At 44.0% G+C, this 21,737-nt stretch overlaps 1 protein-coding gene across 2 annotated transcripts in view; it reads left to right on the forward strand.

Moving 5' to 3' along the window:
* Positions 1 to 17,702: 17,702 nt before the first annotated feature.
* TIPRL (TOR signaling pathway regulator) overlaps positions 17,703 to 21,737 on the forward strand; it is a 32,179-nt gene continuing 28,144 nt past the window's right edge. The window contains exon 1 of one of the 2 annotated variants that reach the window (XM_029934981.1): positions 17,703 to 17,925. In XM_029934981.1, the coding sequence (XP_029790841.1) occupies positions 17,822 to 17,925 (104 nt within the window). In that variant the 5' untranslated portion in view covers positions 17,703 to 17,821. Of the gene's footprint in view, positions 17,926 to 18,299; positions 18,478 to 21,737 lie in introns of those variants that run through there. The other variant, XM_029934982.1, reaches the window with a different exon arrangement.

The following is a 21,737-nucleotide window of genomic DNA, read 5'->3' on the forward strand; positions in this document are numbered from 1 at the left end:
AGATGGTGACCTGAGCCGAAGTTGGACACGTAACCGAATGAGCCGCCCCGGCACCCCAGGATTAGTATCCTTAAAGACACAAAAGAGCTTGCCTCTCTCTGTCTGAACTCTGCCATGTGAAAATACAAAGAAAATATCCATCTGCATGCCAGAAAGCGGGTCCTCATCAGACGTGAGACTTCCTGGCAGCTTGATCTTGGACTGGCCTCCAAGACTGGGAAAATAAATATTTGTTGTTTAAGGCAGTCTATGGAATCTATAACAGCCCAAGCTGGTTAAGACACACCCTCCTAGATACAAGTATATATAGAGAGAATGGAGATTGTAGCAGCACCCAGGAGGAGAAAATGAGTTAATAATTATAAAGCGATTAGGATGGGACCTGGCAGCTGGTAAGGGCTATTGTAAGTGATAAATAAAAATGAAAATGTGGAGAGGGGGAGGTGGAAGCTACCAAATCAGTGAAAGTTAGAAATATTTGGCCAGAAATAGATTTGAGTCCTTCCAAGCATTGTACGGAGACTGAAAGTAGGCTATCTAAAGCACTCACAGTTCTGCTAACAGAGGCTACTTTTGGCAGCTGCTCAATGAGTATAATATGAACTGCTCTCCAGGGCGCTGCCTCTGCAATTTACCCGTCCTTCACTCGGCGCGCACCTGCAGCCGGAGGGGGGAGTGGGGTTGAGGCCGTCGGAGACCTCTGCCCTTCCGATCCCAACGAGTTCAGTAAACGGTAAAGAATGGCCTCTGGTTAACATACGTATATACACAGGCAAAATACATCGGTTTTTTTTCCTAATGTTTATTCATTTTTGAAAGAGAGAGAGAGAGCGCGCGCGCGCGAGCGAGCGAGCAGGAGTGGGGGAGGGGCAGGGAGCGAGGGAGACAGAGGATCTGAAGTGGGCAGTGCGCTAACAGGACTTGCTGCTGTGGATGGCGGGTGGGGGTGCTCGAACTTGTGAGTAGTGAGATCATGACCTGAGCTGGTCAGACACTCAAACCGACTGAGCCACCCAGGCACCCCCCAAATACATCGTTTTTAAATAAATGCGCCTGGTGCGCCAGGGTGGCTCAGTAGGTTAAGCATCTGACTCTTGGTTTCCACTCCAGTCATGGTCTTGCGTTTCTGTTTCTCTCGAAATGAATACATAAACTTAAAAAACTTTTTTAATAAAATAAAATAAAAGGGACTTCTCTAGTATTATCTTTATTAAATGGTAATATAAACACATTGATTTTCTTAAATTATTTGTTCATTAGTAATATTATTTGCAAACACATTGCTTAGCGATGTTTTCCTTTGCGGACAAAGGTAAACTGGGTCAATCTCTTCCCCAAATATACTAAATCCCAAAGTAAAAATTGATGAAATTTTCCCAGCATAAAATTCTAGATAATGACAATATCCACAAATCAATGATTTATTCAGGAGCACCTGGGTGGCTCAGTCTGTTAAGTGTCCAACTTGAACTCAGGTCATGATCTCACGGTTCATGGGTTCAAGCCCCGCATTGGGCTCTGTGCTGACAGCTTAGGGCCTGGAACCTGCTTCAGATCCTGCATCTCCCTCTCTCTCTGCCCCTCTCTGCTCTGTGTCTTTCTGTCTCTCAAAAATACATCAATATTAAAAAAAGAACCAATGATTTATTCATTAAAAAAAATGCCTCCACAGTCCATGTATTCCACACAGGACAATGAAAAAATAAATAGAGCTGTTTGCGCTGACATGGGGAGTGGTCCATGATATACTAAATAAAAAGGTTCCAGAAAATATGTAAGTAGTATGATCCCATCTCTACAAACATATGTGTCCATTTGCGTGTCTGGATGTACATTAAAAGAAATCTGGAAGAGTTGACACCAAATCAGAAACAGTGATAACAGTTAGATGTGGATTAGTAGAAACAGGTACATTTTCTACTTTATACACTTTCCATATTAAATTCTTTCATAAAATTTTTTATGTTTTTGTTCAATTTTTTGTAATGTTTTATTTATTTTTGTGAGACAGAGAGAGACAGCATGAGCAGGGGAGGAACAGAGTGAGAGGGAGACACAGAATCCGAAGCAGGCTCCAGGCTCTGAGCTAGCTGTCAGCACAGAGCCTGATGCGGGGCTTGAACCCATGAACAATGAGATCATGACCTGAGTCAAAGCCAGACACTCAACCGACTGAGCCACTCAGGTGCCCCTTTATTTATTTTTTGAGAGAGAGATATAGAGAGAGAGCAAGCTTGGAAGAGGCAGAGAGAGAGGGAGAGAGAAATCCCAAAAGGGGCTTGAACTCACAAACCATGAGATCATAACTTGAGCTAAAAACAAGAGCTGGACCCTTAATCGACTCAGACACCCAGGCGCCCCATTGAATTCTTTCTAGTAAGTATGTATTATTGTATTCTCTTAAAGACATAGTTTTAAAATAAAAATGCATTTAAGCACCTGATAAATTATCCAAATATACATGTTAATGTGTTAATTTTCATCTCCAGCAAATATTGACTGGGCACATGTCATGTGCTTTTGACATACATCAGTGAGCAAATTAAGACCCCTACCCACAAGGAGCTTATATTCTAACCAAAATTAGGGCAAGATAAGGAGAATCTGGACGCAGAGGGCAGAGGGTAGTTTATAATATTAAATAGGCTGGTCAGATTAGGGTTTATTGATAATCTGACTCTTGAGCAAAGACTTGGAGGAGATGAGGAAATTAATCATTAGGACATGTGAGAAAGGCATTCTCGACAGACGGCCCAACTAATGCAGAGAACTTCGGGTAGGCGTGTGCCTAGCATCTTCAAGGAAGAGCAAATGGGCTGGGGTCACTGGCGCACAGGGAGCAAGCTTGGAAGCAGCAGGAGATGGGTCAGGCAGGCAAGAGACAAGAAGAGGGGATTTGTGCAGGATCTCACAGACCATGAAGAGGACTTTGGCTTCAGCCAGGAGTAGAAAGGAAGGATTTGGAGCAGAGGATGCTAGTGTCTTAGACCAGGATGCTATTGGTGAAGAAGGTGAGAAAGGGTTGGATTCTGGCTCTATTTTATAAGTAGCTATAAGAAGATCCCCTTATAGGTTGGGTGTGGAGTGTAAGAGAAAAAGAAGTGACAAGACGACCCCAGAGGTATTGTGTGAGCGGCAGGATGGAGTTGCCATGCCGAAGCCTGGAGGTGGAGGTAAGGGTTGGACGTCAGAAATTCAGCGTGGACACATTAAGGCTTTAAAAAAATTATTATTTATTTTAAGAGAGAAAGAGAGAGAGAGAGAGAGTGGGGAAGGGGCAGAGAGAGGCAGAGAGAGGGAAGCCCCAGCTGGCTCTGCGCTCTCAGCGTCAAGCCCAAAACGGGGCTTGATCTCATGAACCGTGAGTTCATGACCTGAGCCCAAATCAAGAGTCAGACACTTAACTTTCTGATAAAAGTTTGGGAATCTTCAGCATATAGTTTATAGAGCTACAAGATAGGGTGTGTCTGTTTCCTAAGGACTGCAGTAATAAAAGCGCCAGAAACAGGGTGGTTTAAAACAAAAATATTCTGGAGGTTATACATTCTAAAACAAATGTACCAGATTGGAATAGAAGAAATTATAATAATGTTTACCATTATTATGACTCTCCTCAGAAAATAACAGGTACCAAACCAATGACGTCTATGTCCAGAAGGTGATATAAGAGTTTGTTTATGGGGTATAGGGCGCCTGGGTGGCTCAGTCAGCTAAGCATCAGACTTCGGCTCAAGTCATGATCTCACAGCTCGTGAGTTCAAGCCCCATGTCAGGCTCTGTGCTGACAGCTTAGAGCCTGAAGCCTACTTCAGTTTCTGTGTCTTTCCCTCTCTTCTGCCCTTCCCCTGCTTACTCTTTGTCTCTCTCTCTCTCAAAAAAAATAAAAAAACCAGTTTGTATATGGGGTAAATTCCAAAGGGTCAGAAATCAAAATATCAAAAATAAAATTCAAATAGGTTCTAGATACAAACTAGGATTCCTTCCTTTATAATCTGGAAGCAGGAAAACCTTTAGTAATTATGACACCCATAGCTGACATAATAATAATAAAAAAGATACATTTTACTGCACAATTTTAAAAAGTCATTTCTTGGAGGCACCTGGATGGCTCAGTTGGTTAAGCATCTGACTCTTGGTTTCAGCTCAGGTCTTGACCTTGCGGTCTGTGGGTTCAAGACCCACGTCGGGCTCTTCACTGGCAGTGTGGAGCCTGCTTGGGATTCTCTCTCTCTCCCTCTCTCTCCCTGCCCCTCCTCTGCTTGTGCTTTCTTTCTCTCTCTTTCAAAATAAGTAAATAAACTTAAAAAAGTAATAATTTCATGAAAAAATTCACCATAGCAAAGTGAAAGGAAAAATGATAAGCTGAGGAAAAAATATGTACAACTTGTGTCACAAAGAAGTATATGACAATTAGGATGCTGAGTCAGAATCCACCCCAAATGGCTCAAATAAAGAGATTTAAATCTTTTTAATGTTTATTTATTTTTGAGAGAGAGAGAGCAAGTGGAAGAGGGCAGAGAGAGAAAGAGACACAGAATCTGAAATCGGCTCCAGGCTCTGAGCTATCAGCACAGAGCTCAACACAGGGCTTGAACACGTGAACTATGAGATAATGACCTGAGCAGAAGTTGGACATTTAACTGACTGAGCCACCCAAGTGCCCCTGGAATATAGCATTTTAACTGTACTTCTCCAGTAGGGTATGTTCTAAAGACAAAAAGAACCTCTGAAAAATCCTAATCTCATTCAGTTTCCTTATGTCAGTGGCCGTTCATTATTACTGTTTGAAATAATGATAGATATTATGCAGGAGAAAGCACACATAACCATGTTTATGTTGTGGGACCTGAGATGTTTAGTGATGGAAAAAGGAGATAAAGGGTAAAATTGAGGAGGTTAAGCAAAAACCTGCAAAAAAAAAAAAGTAATTTGGATTGGAAATGTCAATATATCTCATTTTTTTTTTTTCCTCTTAAAAAGCCTGTGTTTCCTAATGCTAGCCATTCAAAAAGCGGGAAGCCACAGGCCAGGGGAGCAGAGGGGCCCCTCGTGGCCAATGTTGGAACTGCAGCAGCCCCCGCGGACCTGCTCTGTGGACCTAGTGTGAAGAACGGGTTGGAGGAGGGAGAGGAGAGGGAGAGACTGGGAGGAAGGCAAGGAGAAAATGATAGAAAAGAGAAGATAGGAAAAGAATGAGGAAATGCCAATAAGGGAATATAAAACATATGGTGTATCCAGTACTTTTAGCAAATAAATACTTCTAATAATTTTATCCAATACAAATCATATTGTTTCTCCACAGAAAAATTAAAATATTTTTTTTTCAAAATTTAAAACGTGTATTTACTTTTTAGAGAGAGAGAGAGAGACAGAGAGACAGAGTGTGAGCGGGGGAGGGGCAGGGAAAGAGGAAGACACAGAACTTGAAGCAGGCTCCAGTCTCCGAACTGTCAGCACAGAGGCAGATGCGGGGCTCGAACCCACAAATTGTGAAATCATGACCTGAGCCGAATTTGGAAGCCTAACTGACTGAGCCATCCAGGTGCCCCACATTAAAGTATTTCTTATATAAAGGTTAGAATTTTTATAGGAAAATAGTATTCCTGAAAGAATTGTTCCAATTACTGTTTGAATGATGGTCATGAGTTATACATAAACTATAGACTTAACTGAATTTAAAATATTCCATCACAGATGGCAATATTCTACCATATAATTGTGCTCACAGCAAAAGTTTATTAAAAGGTAAATATTACCAGTGGGGTGGACTGAGAATGAGACATACATTTAAGGTTGAATTATTAATATTTTCTTTCAGTCCTGTCAAGTTTTCTCTGTTGCTTATAATTTTATTTTTTTAATGTTTATTTATTTTTGAGAGAGAGAGGGAGAGAAGAGAGAACGGAGAGAGAGGGAAACACAGAATCCGAAGCAGGCTCCAGCTCTGTGCTGTCAGCACAGAGCCCGATTCAGGACTTGAACTCATGAGTGGTGAGACCATGACCTGAGCTCAAGAGGGACACTTAACTGACTGACTCACCCAGGCGCCCCTGCTGCTTATAATTTTATTTGGTGATGATGTGAAAAGTCTTAATGGAAAGTCCTTTGTTGAAGAGTGTCCCCCATCAGATGGCTTTCCTGATCTCTGTCCCTTATTCCTCCCTTGTGGGAAGTCCTACAGAGAAAAGCCTGTGACTTCCAAATCTTAGTACCTATTAAAATCACATGGAGAGCTTTGAGAAAAATATAGATACCCGGGTCCCTCCCAAAGCCTCCTAACTGGACATTTCATGGGGCAGTCTCACACTAGCATTCGGAACTAAGGCCCCGTACTCCCCTACACTGCTGGTGAAGTGTGTATTTGTATTGGTGTTGGAAAGCAATCTGGCAATACCTATTAAGTTTGAATAAGTGTATGCCCTCTGACCCAGAAATCCTACTCCTGGGAATCTATTCCATAGAAATAAAAACACCGGGGGCACTTGGGGGGCTCAGTCAGTTGAGGGTTCCACTTTGGCTCAGGCCATGAGCTCATGGTTTGTGAGTTCTCTGCCCCTTCTCTGCTCATGCTTTCTCTCCCTCTCCCTCACTCTCCTTATCACTCTTTCTAAAGTTAAAAAAAAAAAAAGATTTATCCAACTGAGACAACTTTTGTTACCTGCTTATCTATAGCATGATCACCAAAAAAAAACCCATAATAGTTTTTGAGCAAGAATAAGGTGTGTTGATATAGTCTAGCCTCCTCCTAGACTCCCTGTACCCCACCTACGACATCATACTGTTCCTTCTTTTTGCCTTCTCCATGGGGGATTCATAGCCTTTATTATTATTATTATTATTATTATTATTATTATGTCTGCTTTTACATGAGAACCCTGCAATCATTCCAGTCTGGTCAGTGGCCCCTTTCTCTGTATTTTCATAGTGCTTCACACACGTATCTACTGCCATGACTGACACTGTTTAGGCGTCTGTCTTCTCGGTATAGAAGTAAGTTCCTAAGTGTCTTGTCTTCCTCATCTCTCATTCCTCAGGACTCGCAAGTGCCCGCACCATGGTTGACTCTCAGTAAATGCTTGTGAATCCATGAGCAAATCCATTCACAGGCCTAAACTTCTTTTTTAAATACTTTTAAGCCTTGCTCAAAGGCATTGAAGAGCTCTGTTAAAATATAAATTTATAAATAAGCTGGAGGAGCATGCCGATCATAAGTACCAATTCACTAGTGTGCTTGTTTTGATCAGCTTATTGGATAATTTTTGTCAGTTACCTAATGAGGACTGAGATCATGAGACACAGAGAAAGTGAGTTTTAGCTGGAGCCAGAGAGAACAGACTTAAGCAAGGTCCCACAGTGATCAGACCTGCATCAGGAAGACAGGACGCTGTAGGGGACTCACTGCTCCAGAGGGGTTGATGTTAACAGTACAAGTAGAGGAAAGGGGCATGGAGGCTGTGATACACCAGGGACAAATCTTGCTTGATATAAGGTTGAAAATCCATTTGACCATTCTGGATTGATTCATTCAACAAATATCCATTGAAGGCTTATCATGTGCCAGGCACTGGGCTAGGGGACTGGGGAATCTGAACCCACAGCCTCTCCCACGCAGGTTCTTGACGTGCATTACCTGGACCACAACATCAGCATCACCTTGGAACTTACTGGAAATGCCAACTATTCGAGTTCCCTGGACGGAGTGGTTCAGACTCTCCGGGAGCAGGACCTGGCGATCTCTTGTACTCAACCCTCTAAGTAACTCTGTGGCACACTAACGTTTGAAAATCACTGGCTTATACCATGTTGGGAAAAACGGAGGAAGAAGCGGACAATCACTCTATGATGAGGGAAGAGCTTTGATGATGCTGAATAGAAGCCTTGGTGATAGCACTAGAGAGGCACTTCATCCTGCCGGGGCCGGTGGGGAGCGAATGGCGGGGGACGATGTTCTCAAAGACAGAACACTGGGGCTTGAGTCTGAAAGAATATTTGAGTGAGCCAGATGGAGTGGGATGAAGGGCATTCTCAGGCCAGAGGGGTTTGTGCAAAGGCCCAGGGGTGGGAAAAGAGAGAATTCGAGAGTGAAGGGGAAGGGGAGGGAAGGAGGTGGAGGTGCCGTTCACGAATACCCATGAAAAACAAATTCTTACCTACATTTTTAAACTGTTTATGGATTGCTCCTTTCAGAATCCTTAACTGAAATCTTTCTCTGAGGACTCTGCTTCCTCCGCAGCCCTGGTGCGCTGGGCAGCTCATTCTTCCCGACCCCGTATAGGGTGGTGGGTTTCGGTCTCCTTACTCCACAGCGATGCTTCAGAGCCATTGCTTTTCCAACACTCCCTGAAACCCTCCCCTCTGAGGTCAAATCATCCGCTTTACCACTTTCTCACCCTCCTCTGCTCTGTCATCTCCAGGCCTGAGACATTTGGCAACTCCCTTGCCTTGCTAAGTCCTGCCCTTATCCAGGGGGCCTTCAGTGCTCAGCAGATAGTGTATCCGTCCAGAATCCTGGCAGGGTGCCCCTGGGAACCTTTGCTGAAGTTAGGATACCTTCCCCATAGGTGGGCAGGACACAGGTCGTGGTCTGTGGTAGCTACATCAGGTGTCTCACAAACACCATTAGCTGAGTCTGAGATCATAACGTGTGTTTACATAAAAGAAGAGCTTAAGTTAAATTTTATTCACGTTAAGGATTAAACGGGGGTGCCTGGGTGGCTCACTTGGTTCAGCACCCGACTCTTTTTTTTTTTAATGTTTATTTTTGAGAGAGAAAGAGACAGAGTGCAAGTGGGGGAAGCACAGAGAGAGAAGGAGACACAGAATCCAAAGCAGGCTCTAGGTTCTGAAGGGTCAGCACAGAGCCTGACGCAGGGCTCGAACTTACAAACCGTGAGATCATGACCTGAGCTGAAGTCAGACGTTCAACTGACGGAGCCACCCAGGCGCCCCAGCATCCGACTCTTGATTTTGGCTCAGGTCATGATCTCACGGCCCTTGGGTTCAAGCCCTGTGTTAGGCTCTGCGCTGACAGTGCGGAGCCTGCTCAGGAGTCTTTCTTTCTCCCTCTCTCTCTCTCTCTCTCTGCCCCTCTCTCTTTCTCTCTCTCAAAATACATAAACTTAAAAAAATAAATGAACTCACTTGTAAATAATTTATCACAGTGTCTGGTGCAGAATAGGTGCCCAACACGTCATAATTACTGTCATCACTATTTTTTATCATCAGCCGTCAGCCCTTCCAAGGGCACAGGTGTGCCTACATACAGACACACCCCTCCTGGCAAGAGAAGCCCCATGCCTAGCAATGTGTAGGGACGTCACATTTTATCCGGCTAGCTCCTGCTCCCTCTTTCAGGTGAAAGCTGCCTCTGGGGTTGTTGTGTTCTGAAGATTCTGAGTTTAGGGAACGTAAGGTTAGTGTGGAGAGCTTGTTAAATGTGAAGCACCCCTCTCAAATCAGATCTGACTCTTAGAGATCCCAAATTAGTAGCTCCGAGCCCCTGTGGCCTCAGCACCGCACTTGAGAATGGGTGTCACTCTGAATGACCAGCATGCACTGGGGCCTTTCTCTGCTGCCGCGACCCTATTTATACCAATGGACCGTTTCCTCGGCAGGTGCCTTTGCGAGGTGCTGTGCTAGGTACTGGTATACAGTCTTTCATTTAATCTGCCTGACCTTGCCATGCTGTATGCTATTATTGGGAAGAATAATGAGAGAACTGAGGCTTGGCAGAGGCCACACAAGTGGCAAGTGAGGAGACAGGCTTGCAGCCCGGGCAGCCTGAATCTGGATCCCTGGTCCTCTTCATTTAAGTTCTTCCTCAAAAGCCGCCTAGACTTTCCCATTTCCAGGTAAATGTTGAAGAATCCACATGCCAAAGCCTGATCCTTTTTTCCTCTCTTCTCAGGGTAGTCTGATTGATTCCACTCAATGACAGTAATAACTTGTTGGGATTTCCTTTTTTTTCTTTTCATTTAACATCGACCTTGGAAGTTACACCCCAGCAACGGAGCTCTGCGTCCAGGGCCACCTTCAGGGCTGCACAGCCCTTGTGTCCACCAAGGAAGAGGCCTGATGCCAACTGAGGATTCCCCCAGATCTCAGGCCAGTCATCCCCCACCCCGCCGCCACCAGCTCATCCCTGCCTCCAGGGACTGAACCTACTTGACACTTATCCATTCATAAAGAAAGCCTGTTTTAGCCATTCGAGTTCTCTGCTTGTAATTTTCCTCAGTTTCTTTTATCCCTGTTGTAGCTCCAAAAGAAACCGGAAAAATAAAAAAAAATATTTTGACCATCAGCATCCCTGGACGAAAAGAGCATGGATTCTTGTCATTGTTCTACTTGTTTTGGTGTGGTTATTTTATTTTATTTTATTTTATTTTATTTTATTTATGTTAAATGATCTTTACACCCCACATGGGGCCCGAGATCAAGAGTCACAAGCTCCTTCGATTGAGTCAGTCCCTCGCCCGGGTTTTGTTTTATTTATTTATTTTTTAATTTTCCTTTTTAAAAATCGTTTATTGTCAAATTGGTTTCCATATAACACCTAGTGCTCTTCCCCACAAGAGCCCTCCTCTATCACCACCACCTCTTTTCCCCCCTTCCCCCTTCCCTTCAACCCTCAGTTCGTTTTCAGTATTCAATAGTCTCTCAGGTTTTTCGTCCCTCTCTCTCCCCAACTCTCTTTCCCTCTTCCCCTCCCCCTGGTCCTCCATTAGGTTTCTCCTGTTCTCCTGTTAGACCTATGAATGCAAACATATGGTATCTGTCCTTCTCCGCCTGACTTATTTCACTAAGCATGACACCCTCCAGATCCATCCACTTTCCTACAAATGGCCAGATTTCATTCTTTCTCATTGCCATGTAGTACTCCATTGTGTATATATACCACATCTTCTTGATCCACTCATCAGGCGATGGACATTTAGGCTCTTTCCATGTTTTGGCTATTGTTGACATTGCTGCTATGAACATTGGGGTACATGTGCTCCTATGCATCAGCACTTCTGTATCCCCTGGGTAAATCCCTAGCAGTGCTATGTTTGTAATCCGTGTTTCTCACCCGCTGTCTTAGAATCCTGGTTCCCTTGCTCATTTCCGTCTTCAGAAATTAGCATATGGTGTGGTTCCCTGTGCATCCTCTGGAGTTTTATAACTTTGTATTTGTTACCCGAATTAAAGCACACACCCAGCTCTCCCTGTACCAGACTGCACTGCTATCAAAACACTTTTGAAAGTGTAACACGTCTTAGTGAGGAATTATCCAGGGATTTCTCTACAATCTTTCAAGATAACATTTGAACCAAGGTCTTTTGTGTGTTTACATTTTTCCGAGTCCCCAAATGCCCATGTATGTACTAAAACAACACCAATTCTCCACGAAATGGAAAGCCAACAGTTAACATTAATTACTGTCACAGAAAGATAGTGCCACTTTATAAAGGATTCTAAAATATGATTGTTATTCTGTCAGCTTTTCTGCCACGGCCACATGCCGTACGCTTAGAGCTATACTCACAATGGGTTCCTCTATTGTATATGGTACACGACAAAGTGCCACAACATTTGTGTAATTAAAACGTTTGTGTAACCCAGCTATCTGGATGGCCACATGGTGGGTCCTGCTTCTTGGGGCTGGGGAAGGTGAAAATTCCCATCAGTCCTGCGTAAATTCAAAGAAATGCCTCCGAAGCTTAAGGAGGAGTGTTTATTCTCGTAAATTGGATTTCTCGTCAAAAATGGCTGTGTTTATAACAGTAGCTATTGAAGACCTAGAAGAAGGATCTAGAAGTAGAGACTCCCCTGTTTCGCAAATTTGGTGAGCCTACATAGTTTTAATGCGACTCTTGAAATAACCTGGTGCGCACGTTTACTTCATCCTTTTGTGGGTCCCCAAACCTTGTTAAGGTGTTGCTTAGATGTGAGGTCTGTTTTTGGTCACAGAAAACCGTTAAGTAAGTAACGTAAAAATTTTTAACTTCTCTTTCAACTTCTTTTATTCATATTCCATTCTGATAATTTAAAAAGAATTCTTTTTATGTTTTTTATTTATTTCTTGATAGACAGAGAGAGACAGTGCGAGTAGGAGAGGGTCAGAGAGAGAAGGAGACACAGAATCTGAAGCAGGCTCCAGGCTCTGAGCTGTCAGCATAGAGCCCGATGCAGGGCATGAACCCACGAACCGTGAGATCGTGACCTGAGCCAAAGCTGGACGCTTAACCTACTGAGCCACCCAGGCACCCCTCCATTCTGCTAATATTTTTGACCCCAGTGGGGCTTGACTTTACTAACAGTCACACATACTTAAAAACCCTTCTGTTTCTCCCCTAATCAGCCCAAAGCCCACTGTTACAGACACTGGGGTGGGGTGGGGTGTGTGGTGTATATCAATCTCTGAGACCATGGTCCCCAAAGTCAAAGGGCTTGTACCAACATGGTCCCATTTAGTCACACTGACTGGGCTATGCTGGACACTTGACTCAAGTTAAGCCAATCAGATTCTACCTTCTAGAAATTTAAAATGCAAACCAAGAGACAGCTAACAAGATGTCTACCAGGAAGCTCTGGGGGGCTGCATACAAGGAGAAACAGAGAGAGTTGGTCTGCAAAGAGAGAAGAAGGAACCAGGAGACACTTCTAGGCCCTCAGCTAACCCCCTGCGAGCTATTCTCTGCTACAGGGGCTTATAAGACATCTCACATGTCTGCTGCTTCTCTCTACCTTAAAATTTTTTTTCTATGTTTATTTATTTTTGAGAGAGAGAAAGAGACACAGCGTGAGTGATGGAAGGGCATAGGGAGACACAGACTCTAAAGCAGGCTCCAGGCTCTGAGCTGTCAGCAAAGAGCTCGATGTGGGGCTTGATCTCACGAACCATGAGATCATGACCTGAGCCAAAGTGGGACACTCAACCAACTGAGCCACCCAGACGCTCCATTTCCACCTTTCATAAGAACTTTTCTTCTCCTTGCCTACATCGGGATGGAACAAAGGGTCCCAACTGCCACCTCCTCTGTTTGGTTTTGATAGAAGTACAATTTCTTTGGAGAGTTTTTGAAAAAAAATTCAGTTTAGGAAGCCAGTAAAAACAGAGAGCAAGAGAATGGATTCTTTTTTTAAAGCACAGGGGAGAAATAATATATAAAGTGAGATGCGTGGTTAGAGAGGAGGGTAATCATAAAAATTAATAGGCTTTGTTAAGTATGCATGTTGAAAATTTAAGGGGAAACACTAAACAGGAATAGGATATACAGCTTAAATCCTTGGCTTAGTGCATTGTAAGCAAGAAATTTAGGCAGTTTCTATGGTCACCTGTTATAAGTATCTCTGGCCTCTTAGAGCTGTGAGGCTAAAATAGCACAAAATGAGCCACAGTGATGGCCTTGCAAGTGACTGACTTCCAAGACTCTTTTTTTTTTTTAGTGTTTATTTATTTTTAAGAGAGAGAGATGAGTGCCTGGGTGGCTCAGTTGGTTAAGCGTCCGACTCTGGCTCAGGTCATGATCTCATGGTTCGTGGGTTCAAGCCCTGCATCGGGCTCTGTGTTGACAGCTCAGAGCCTGGAGCCTGCTTCAGATTCTGTGTCTCCCTCTCTCTCTGACTGTCCCCAGCTCATGCTCTGTGTGTGTCTCTCTCTCTCAAAAATAAACATTAAAAAAATTAAAAAAAATAATGTTGGAATGGATTTCTCTCACATAAGCTGTTCATCTACCTCCTAATTATGTCCTGAGAGGACTCGCGTCCATGCCCTTTACCCAGAAACACACTGACGAAAGTGCTTCGTTGGCTGACTTCTGCAAGGCAGGGATGGGGATGGGAGATGCACCATTAGAATGGACTCCGTGGTTTCCATGGGAACGTAGTGATGTCCAAGATGGCAGGAGCCAAATAGCAGTACTTAACTGGGCAGAGGCAACGGGCGTATGGTGACTATAATAGGCAGCAAGGACTGTGTGATCACCAACCAGAACAGGTTGACCCACAGATCTTGGGTAGAGGCAGGGGTAACTGATGGTGGGTCCCTAGGCCAGAAATAGATGAGCAGTACATTAAGGTCTATTTGATGTGTACTAGCAACACAACCCTGAGTAGAGCAAAACAAACAAACTTGTATCACCATGGGATAGTCGGCCCCTAATTCCCAGACCTGTCACTTCACGGATCCTGAACCCTGAGAATGAAGGAGAAGCTGGGCAGCCTTATGGATGGGGAAGTTGGCCAAATTCTTTGTGGTTTTAAAATTCATCTTTCTGCATGCCATTCTGCAGAGCAGAAAGGAATCCCTCTGAGATAGAAGAGACAGTCAAATCAAATTAAAACTGATGCTGCATACGTACTTGAAAGATATTTATTGTTTAATGACCACAATCATTCTTTCAGAAATGCCCTTCCCCCCCAATCACACAGATCTTAGCATTCCGTGCCTGTGTTCATCTTATGGAATTTCACATATAGGAGAACAAAGCAAGTCAGACTTCATTTCCACAGGCTTCTCCTCAGAAAATTCTTTTTCTCTCTTTTTATATGATCATGTCTTTTCTCTCGACGGTTCCTGTCTTTCATTGTCACCATAGCATAGGCAGGCATTCTGATCATGGCATTGTGATATCCAGGTCACAGGCTGTATGCTTTTCTTACATCCTATCAGTCATGCAGTCCCCTTCCATATCTGTCCTCTTCTCTCTAACCTACTGACTACTGCCTTCAAGTAGGTCAGTGGTCCACAAGGTCATTTGATCACCTGGCATTAATATCTGTAAAATACCGAGCACATATCCAAATTACTGTTTGCAAATAAAATGCACATGAATATGTGATATATTACATACATTATAAACATGTACAAAACAGAACTAAAAAAGGTGAGAGTTAAATATAAATAGAAGTATTAGTATTTCCTTCCTCCCCTCCAAAGCATTTTGCAGTATGATACTGTGTGTGCACGTACCTCACTTTGAAGATACAAGTTTAGGCCATCATGCTATCTCACAGAGGCAGTGGCCCCTAGTCACCCATGGAAAAAGTCCCAAGTCCTTCAGCATGGCATTCGAGTTCCTTCTTGATTTGGCCCATACCCACGTTTTTCGACTCATCTCCTAGACCCTCCCAGTAAATGGGCTCCTCTGATCACTCCATCTGTAATGTCTGCTCTCTATCCCCAAACACACACACACACACACACACACACACACACACACTTAACCCTTTCCACCTAAGTTGCTTAATGTTCTGCACAGACATATCCATTTATGATATTGTAAATTGTGCTTGTTTACTTACTTATTACCTGTCTTCTCGATTATCATGAAAGCTCTGAGAGGGATCTTGCCTGTCTTATGCCCTGCTGCATCCTTATGCCTAAAACAGATTCCAGCGCCACAGTTAGGTGCCCCCAGAAGCCTGTGTAATGAGCAAATTTCTTTAATAACCCGTTGGTTGTTCTCAGAATGGAATCTTGACAAACTACACATATAGTAGATGATTTGATTTTGTGGTTCAAACATCCTTTGTCCAATCTAGCTGAAAAATCTAGTCCCAGGTACAGGTAGTACTCTTTCGCAAGAACCAACTTGATAAAGCAGATAGTTGTTGCAGGATAATACTTGAATGGGTACAGACAGTACCCAGTTAATGCCTAAATATCTCTTTCATGTGTGAGTGCTTTATTTTTTAAGTTTATTTATTTAGAGAGAGAGAGAGAGAGAGAGAGAGAGGGAGAGAGAGAGAGAGAGAGAGAAAGCATGAGCAGGGCAGGGGCAGAGAGAGTAGGAGAAAGAATCCCAAGCAGGCTCTGCACTATCAGCACAGAGCCCAACTGGGGCTTGAACTCATGAACCTGAGCTGAAACCAAGAGTCGAATGCTTAACCAATTGAGCCATCCAGGCACTCCTCTAATGTGAGAAATGTTTAAATTGTACCTTTAAAGATTTGTTCCTTTGTACCCTCAAAGAATTTTAGTCTTAAAGACTCTAATAAGTTGCTGAATTGGAGGCCATAGAGATAATGGGCTTAAATGTTAGATTTTAAATTTAAATTAAAAAGCCCTTCTGATAGGAAGTCTTCATCATATCTTGCCTAGAAAAAGTTGGGAAGGGGACAAATGTTTTCAAAAGGTAGGTGGGAAAGCACTGAATCAGGTCTGGATAGCGTGGCCTGGTATTTCTCTGTCAAGGCCAGCTCATAGGAAATGATATAATAAAATCACTTAGACTAAGATGGAAATGACTGATTAAGCAAATCAGTGGCCCATTGCCCTATCTAGAATTATGTGAAATTTTAGACAAAATTGGATAGATAACACACATTTTGAGGGGAAGGGCGTCCTGCCTTATATCACTGAAATCCTGACTTGGAATTCCATTGTCAATCTCTGTCACAAGATAAGGTGAGACTGCTATTTTTGTAATAAAACAAATGGTTGGCAAATAGCAGGTGCTTACATTTTGACAATCATTTGGAAGAATGATTAACTGATGTTAACTTAAATCAACATATTGGCCCAGAGGAAGAAATAAGTAAATCCAGCTCCAGGGTTCAGGAAAAGCCCTTTGAAGACACATCCTATCAAGGCAAATCATTCCTTGGCTAGGGTGCTGGAGAATCTATATTTTTAAAAGATGTCAGGTTAAGTCTGCTGAGATAGGTCTGAATATGCTTGATAGGTTTAGGAGATAGAAGAGCAAGAATAAGGGGTTAGACGTAAGGCTGAGTACAGATGGGTAGGGCTAAGAGGGAGTTTCTGGAAATGAGACCAGAAAGACAGATTTGGGAAATGTCCTAACATCAAGCCATCCCGTTGTAAGGCAATGCAAACCAAAATCATTAAAGTGGTTTGCCCAAGGATGCACAAAACAGCACTGCAAAAGGGAACTTAGCACCAGTTTCTCCTGTTTCTTCCACTATACTAAGGGCCTAGACCAGGAAAGTGTTTTTTTTTTTAATTTTTTATTTATTTTTGAAAGACAGAGACAGCACGAGCAGGAGAGAGAGGGTGACACAGAATTTGAAGACAGGCTCCAGGCTCTGAGCTAGCTGTTAGCACAGAGCCTGAGCGTGGCTGAACCCACGTACCGGGAGATCATGACTTGAGCCGAAGGCGGACACTTTAATAGACTGAGCCACCCAGGCGCCCCTAGACCAGGAAAGTCTTGACCTGTCCTTCAGGTGAAATTTTTGACAGGAGTCTGTCTTAGTCAACAGTAGTTACATGTCCACTTCTAAATGATGTAACACTTGGTGCAGGACCTCCTAAATTATAAGGATTTCTGTTTTGTGGCCTCAACAGAAGTACATAGGGCATTTCCTTTGCACATCGATTTGCGAAAATGCAAGGTAATAACGCAGCCTTGCGAGGTCCGGAAAGGCCTTGCAGATTTCGCTTTCTCCTCCGGCGTTCCACAAAGTACCCCCAACAGTACTAAGACCTCCGGGATGAAGATCCAATGAGCCCGGGAAGAGGGGCGGTGCGTCCCTGACCACACCCCCTGCAGCCCAACACCCGCCCCTCAGCTTCCATAAGAGGGAAAACCCCTATTATGTTTTCCGGTGCATAGTGACGTAAGACGTGGGTCACGCAACATTGACGACTGGTCCCGGAAGCAAAAATCGAAAGGGCGGAGTAGACGGAAAGAAGGGCCTGCGTCCGGGTCGGCCGGCAGGGGGCGGGGCGGGGCGGGGAGGGGAGGGGCCGGGCATGGACTGCTCCGAAGCGGAGGGGGCTGGGCTGTACCCAGGCGTAGAAACCGGTGTCAGCTCCCGCAGCTGCAGCCAGTGCTGCAAGCCTTTCGGTGAGGTCTGCGCTGGCGCCGCCTCAGCCATGATGATCCACGGCTTCCAGAGCAGCCACCAGGACTTCTCCTTCGGGCCCTGGAAGCTGACGGCGGCCAAAACCCACATCATGAAGTCAGCGGATGTGGAGAAGTGAGGCTCTGGGACGCGGGACGCGGGACGCGAGCCGGGGAGCTGGGCCTGGGTGGGAGGCAGGGCGAGCTGCGCCCAGCCCCGACCTTCCCCGGGGGCGGAGGCTCGGTCCCCGAGGACGGGACCTTCGAATGACATCGGGAGAGAATCCTGCCGCCCCCGCCCGCCCTGCAGTGGGGGTTCTCCAGGCGCTGCCTTCGTGCAACTGTCACTCCGCTTGTTCTGGTGGACTTCGCCCTCGCCGGAGGTCCCTACCTGCCCCCGCCTGCCACACCTTTAGACCGTTTGGTTCTGGGAGGCTGTGACCGGTTTTCTTGGGGGTCGGTAGCGTGAGTGATACATGTGCTTGGCTTTTGAGCACGTCAGGTGCTGTGCCGGGCGCTTGAGATACGGAAGATGAGAGCCTCTTCCTCCAGGAATTCCCAGTCTTAGGAGAGAGACGGAGAGGTCATTGCAGTACCGTGTGAATAACGGGTAGAGACGTGTACGCGAGGTTTTTGGAGATCGTTCGGAGGGACGAGGCGTCCGGGGACTTCGGATGCCCGAGTTGAGGTCTTGATAAAATCGGAGGCATGGGGTGGGGGTGGGCGCGTGTGTGAAGCCGGGAGGCCAGGCATGGGGCGAGCTGGGAGGCGTTTGTGATACCTGAACAGAATCTGGACACTGGGGCTGTCAGGGGACACGTGTAAAGTCGGGAGGCCGGGGAGGGTGCAAGCCTCCATTTGTTTGAGGAACCTTTTCTGCATGGTGGGAGCGAGAGGTGCCAGAGCGGGAGTCGTGGGAAATGAGAGGTAGGCCCTAGGGGAGTGGAGACCCCGAGGGAATTTGTAGGACAGTCTAAGGGGTTTGTATTTGATGTGACTACTACCGGTGTCCTTTTGTACAAAGGAGTGACATTGGCAGATGTGCACCCGGAAAGATTTCTCGGGTGTTGGGGAGGGACTGTAATGTGGAGGATGGATTGGAGGGCTACTGGAACTGGGTAAGGAGACCAGTTAGAAGGGGCAGAGAAGAGGAGAGGTTTTAGGGGATTAGTACCTGGATGGCCAATTGACAGGAGGAGGGAGGGAAACAGAGAAATCTATACTGATGACAAGATTTCTGGCATGGGAATGGGAAGCTTTGCTGTTGAACAAGGTGAGAAAACAGGAGGATGGACAAGTGAGGGCAGCTGTTGGCTAGAGGATGAGCTTAGCTTGTTTGTTTTTTAAAAATTTTTAAAATATTTATTTATTTTTGAGAGAGAGACTGAGCTTGAGCGGAGTAGGGGCAGAGAGTGAGATACAGAATCCAAAGCAGGCTCTAGGCTCTGAGCTGTCAGCACAGAGCCCGACCGCGGGGCTCCAACTCAGGAACCCTGAGATCATGACCTGAGTTGAAGTCATGCTTAACCAACTGAGCCACCCAGGTGCTCCAGAGCTTAGATTGTTGAAATGTGAGTTGTGTGGGGGTCATAAAGTGGTAGACATTTGCCTTGGAACTCAACATGACTGTGGGCTTAGATTTGGGAATGGTCAGCTTATAGTTGATACCTGGAGCCTGATCTTGTAGAAGTTATCCTGAAGAAAAGGGAAAGGTTATGGGATCGGACCCTAGGGAACCCTAGGGTATTTTAAGATTCAGGCAGAGAGAAGTCACCAGGGAAGAGAGTGCTGAAAGGATGTTTAGCTGTGTAAATTCATGACTAATTATTTTATATACATAACTGGAGTATTTTATGAGACTACCAGATTTTTCCAGGTATAATTGGGGAAAATCAGAGAATCACATGTCATTTCACATGCATTATTCAGTTAAGTAGTTAAAATTTATTTAATGTAATGCTTTTTTAGAGAATATTTATTCTAATACACCCAACCTTCATCTTATTTAATCTTTGAGGTTTTCAATAGTTTGTTGTTTTTTTTAATCTTGATTAGGGGCACGTAGGTGGCTCTGTCAGAGTTGGGCTCAGGCTGTGATCTCACAGTAAGAGTTCAAGCTCCGCATGCATTGGGCTCTCTGCCGTCAGTGCAGAGCTCACTTTGGATCCTCTGTCCGCCCCCCACTTTTCTCTGCCTTTCCCTCCCGTGCACTCTCCCTGTCTCTCTCTCTCTCTCTCTCTCTCTCTCTCTCTCTCTCTCTCAAAATTGAAGAAACATTAAACAAAATTTGTTTAAAAATTTTGCTTTATTGTTGTAGAAACACTTAACATGAGATCTATGCTCTTAACAAAATTTTTTTCTTGGAAGTTTGCACTTTTTTTCTTGGAAGTATATGTGTGTGTACATCTGTAATTATATCTACCATTCAGCTTTTCATGGACACTTAGGTTGCTTTCATACCTTGGCTATTGTAAATAATGCTGCAATGAACATAGTAGTACATATATCTTTTTCAAATTGGTGTTTTTGTTTTGTTCAAGTAAATACCCAGAATTGCTGGATTGTATGGTAGATCTATTTTTAATTTTTTGAGGAACCTCCATATATTTTTTTATAGTGGCAGTACCATTCTGTATTCTCATCCACAGTATATGAGGGTTCTGGTTTCTCCTCATCCCCACTAACACTTGGTATTTCCTGTCTTTTTAATTTTAGTCATTCTGATAGATGGGTATCTCATTAAGGTTTTGATGTGCCCATTTCCCTGATGATTAGTTATGTTGAGCGTCTTTTCATGTGTCTGTATGTCTTTGGAGAAATGTCTATTCAGCTGCTCTAACCATTTATTTTTGTTTTTATATTTTAGCTGCTCTACCTATTTTTAGTTAGATTGGTTTTTTTAAATATTGAATGTGTGAGTTCTTTATATATTTTGGACATTAATCCCTAATTGGTTATATCATTCGCAAATATCTTTTCCCATTTGGTAGATTGACTTTTCATTTCATTGATGGTTTCCTTCGCTCTGCAAAAGCTTTTCAGTGTTATGGAATCCCATTTATTTATTGTTTTTGTTGCCCTTGCTTGAGGAAACAGAGCCAAAAAAATATTGATATGACTGATGTCAAGGAAGTTATTGCTTAACATTTTCTTCTAGGAATTTTACAGATTCTGGTCTCACAATTAAATAAAGTCTTTACTCTATTTTGAATCTATTTTTGTGTATGGTATAAGAAAGTGGTTCGGTTTCATTCTTTTCCTTTTTATTTATTTATGTATGTTTTAGAGAAAGAGTGCATGTGCGCACGAGTTGGGGAGAGGGAGAGAGATTGAGAATCTGAAGCGAGCTTCATGCTCAGTGTGTGGAGCCCAATGCAGGGCTGGATTCCATGACCCTGGGATCATGACCTGAGCCAAAATCGAGAGTCAAACGTTCAATGAAATGAAACGAACCACCGAGGCGCCCCTGGGTTTCATTCTTTTGCATATAATTTTCCAGTTTTCCCTACACCACTTATTGAAGAGACCTGTTTTTCTTCTTATATTCTTGCCTCTTTTGTCAAAGATTAATTGACCATATAAGTGTTGGCTTATTTCTGGACTCTTCTATTCGGTTCCATTGATCAGTGTGTCTGTTTTTGAGCCAGCCAGCACCATAGTGTTTTGATTACTATAGCTTTGTTGAAATCAGGGAGCATCGTTCCTCTAGCTTTGTTCATCTTTCTCAAGATTGCTTTGGCTATTTAGTCTTTTGTAGTTCCCCTCTTTACACTTTTTTTTTTTAAAGTAGTTTATTGTCAGAGTAGTTTCCATACAACACCCAGTGCTCTTCCCCACAAGTGCCCTCCTCCATCACCTCCACCTCTTTTCCCCCCTCCCCCTTCAGTCCTCGTTTTCAGTATTCAATAGTCTCTCAAGTTTTGCGTCCCTCTCTCTCCCCAACTCTCT

This window comes from Suricata suricatta, chromosome 3, assembly GCF_006229205.1.
Source record: "Suricata suricatta isolate VVHF042 chromosome 3, meerkat_22Aug2017_6uvM2_HiC, whole genome shotgun sequence".
NCBI classification, from domain to species: domain Eukaryota; kingdom Metazoa; phylum Chordata; class Mammalia; order Carnivora; family Herpestidae; genus Suricata; species Suricata suricatta.